The 2,622-nt window shown below is 38.3% G+C and overlaps 1 protein-coding gene across 1 annotated transcript; it reads left to right on the top strand.

Moving 5' to 3' along the window:
* The first annotated feature begins 1,167 nt into the window (after positions 1-1,167).
* Positions 1,168-2,109, top strand: LOC141167333 (olfactory receptor 1E16-like). Its single transcript, XM_073654753.1, has one exon. It carries the CDS (start codon positions 1,168-1,170, stop codon positions 2,107-2,109), a length of 942 nt encoding a protein of 313 aa, XP_073510854.1.
* Positions 2,110-2,622: the final 513 nt, after the last annotated feature.

The following is a 2,622-nucleotide window of genomic DNA, read 5'->3' on the forward strand; positions in this document are numbered from 1 at the left end:
CTTGTCGTGCCATGTTGTCACAGGGATAAAAGTTCCTTGTCTGGGATAAACGTTCCTCAATCTGCCGATCAGTGAAGGCTCCAGTAGTAAGACGCCCACTGAGCAGCAGGTTATCACTAGAGATGAGCAAATAAATTTTAGTTCAATTAAATTCTACTTTAAATTTTACAAAAATACACATTTACCAAAATGATGATTTTTGGGCGGTAATGTGCTCCTGCACAGATTCAGCAGGAAGGCCACCATTTGTCTGAATAGTAGAAGGCCATCAAAATGGCCATCAAAAAACCTTCTAGTCACCACACCACTCACCTCTCTGGAAACCCTGCTCCTCACCGTCACCTGTCCGGTCCCAGGCGCATCCTTGGATTGCCGTTGGATGCACTGAAATTTAATGAGCTGCGACATTTGTAGGGCGCATTCGCAGAACCTTCCTGGGGCTTTCAAATTCGGAAGCCCCAGCATGAGAGGTCCCGGAATTTCAGGGTGGCTGACGGTGATCTGAAGATGCTAAGAGGACCGGACTGGTGACGGTGAGCAGCGAAAGGGCCGAAAAAGTGAGAGGTGAGTATAATGATTTTTTTTTTTTATCTTTTACATATTACTTTTATTATGCTCCTGGTTTTGAAGAGGACCCCCGAGAATAATAAGGGACATTACATTCACGGAGACTATCTTCTCGCGAATAGAACTTACTTAGAAAAACCATGAGATCGGGCAAGTCTGCTCATCTCTGGTGATCACCGATCCGCAAGATCGGTGATAACTTCTTTTTGCAGGACAACCCTTTAATGTCTGTGTGCTTAGACCTCATACTATGGCACACACAACCAAATTTGGACCCCAAAGGCAAAATGTTTGCAGCAGCATGTTGTCTCCTTAAGACATTGTATTCCTAAATTGAAATAGAATAAGTATGATATAAGGAGAACCAAAGATAACCCTTATTTCATTTTTCATTCATCATTTCATTCCCCAAGAATATCGCAGTATTATAAATATATATAGTGTGTCGATATATGATATGACACCTGTGGACTTTCAAACGCCAATACTGTATATCTGTTTCCTTTTGATTTTATACAATGGCACCTAGATGATTTTTCTCATGAAGAAAATGAAGTAAATGACCATCTGTTTCTCCGTTTTATAGAGAACCCTAACCCAATGGATAGTAACACAACATCTTTTAAATATTTCCAAATTGTAGCATTTTTGGACACTAAGGAGCAGAATATAATTTTTTTCCTGATGTTTTTCTGTATTTATATGTCAGGTTTGCTGGGTAATTTAATCATAATTTTGGCAGTGATCATTGACGCTCATCTACGTACCCCCATGTACATCTTTCTTTGCAACTTATCCATGGTGGATCTCATCTTTACATCTTCTACTCTTCCGAAACTGATGAACATTTTACTCTCAGGAAACTTTTTGATATCCTACACACAATGCTTCTCCCAATTGTATTTTTTCATGTTTGCAGCTGGTACAGAGGACATTTTGTTGTCTTTGATGGCCTACGACCGATATGTGGCTATCTGCAAACCCTTACATTACCACCTGATCATGTATAAGAAGAAGTATGTCCTCTTCATATTGGGTACCTGGATTTGTGGGTCTGTAAATTCTTTATTCATGACTGTTTCGATCTATCGATTGGAACTATGTCGATCTAATAAAATCCAGCATTTTTTCTGTGATATTAAAGCTTTGGAGAAGATCTCTTGTAATACCACCGGCTTCCACATCATACTCTATGTAGAAACTATGATACTTGCTTTTTGCACATTTCTACTAAGCGTAACATCCTACGTTAAGATAATCAGGAGTATTTTAGTGATCAAGTCCACTAATGGTAGAAGAAAGGCCTTCTCCACCTGCACGTCCCACCTTACTGTCCTCATTATTTTCTATGGCACTGGACTATGTATGTATATGAATCCTCCATCAGAACATTTAGAGGTGCAGGATGTGGTCTTCTCAGTGCTATACACGGCTGTAACTCCCATGTTAAATCCTCTTATATATAGTTTAAGAAATAAAGAGGTGAAAAGAGCATTTACGAGAATTGTTGGTAGTAAAAGACTGAACGTTGGATCATTGTAAAAAAATTTGAAGATTTCTTCTTGAAAGGCAATTATTACAGCTCACATCAAGTTTTCCAAAATGTGGAATAGCAAATTTAACAAGCCATTTAATGGTTTGTTCCCTAAAGTCATTGCTTCTATATCACTGAATTATCCGGTATCTCCACTGTTTAGGAGCCTAGAAAACCAGGTCCTCATGACCTTCCGGGACTGTAATGGGGCAGTGTGGGATGCTCCATGGTCAAGAAATAGCTTAAAATAATTTTTTGAGGTGAGGCTCAGCAGGGGCAGCGCCAACAAGAGTTCAGCACTTTATCTACAATTTAAACTAAATTATACCATAAATTCACGTCTAGCATATGAAACAATATGTCACACTTATTAAAAGCAAACACTTAAGACCAAAGTCTTAATAAATTCATTCATTTTTTTATTACACCTAAAAAAAAACACTAATATTAGGACCTATGACTCAGCCCAAGATTTTTCCTTAAGTATTTTATGTAAAAAGCTATTTCTATACAATATATCT

The sequence above is a fragment of the Phyllobates terribilis genome, unplaced genomic scaffold (genome assembly GCF_046119375.1).
Source record: "Phyllobates terribilis strain yellow unplaced genomic scaffold, ASM4611937v1 Scaffold_11__3_contigs__length_659146591, whole genome shotgun sequence".
NCBI classification, from domain to species: domain Eukaryota; kingdom Metazoa; phylum Chordata; class Amphibia; order Anura; family Dendrobatidae; genus Phyllobates; species Phyllobates terribilis.

What these genes read in the sequence shown, in the direction of transcription:
- LOC141167333 (XM_073654753.1), top strand. Translation starts at nt 1,168, where the DNA reads ATGGATAGTAACACAACATCTTTTAAATATTTCCAAATTGTAGCATTT.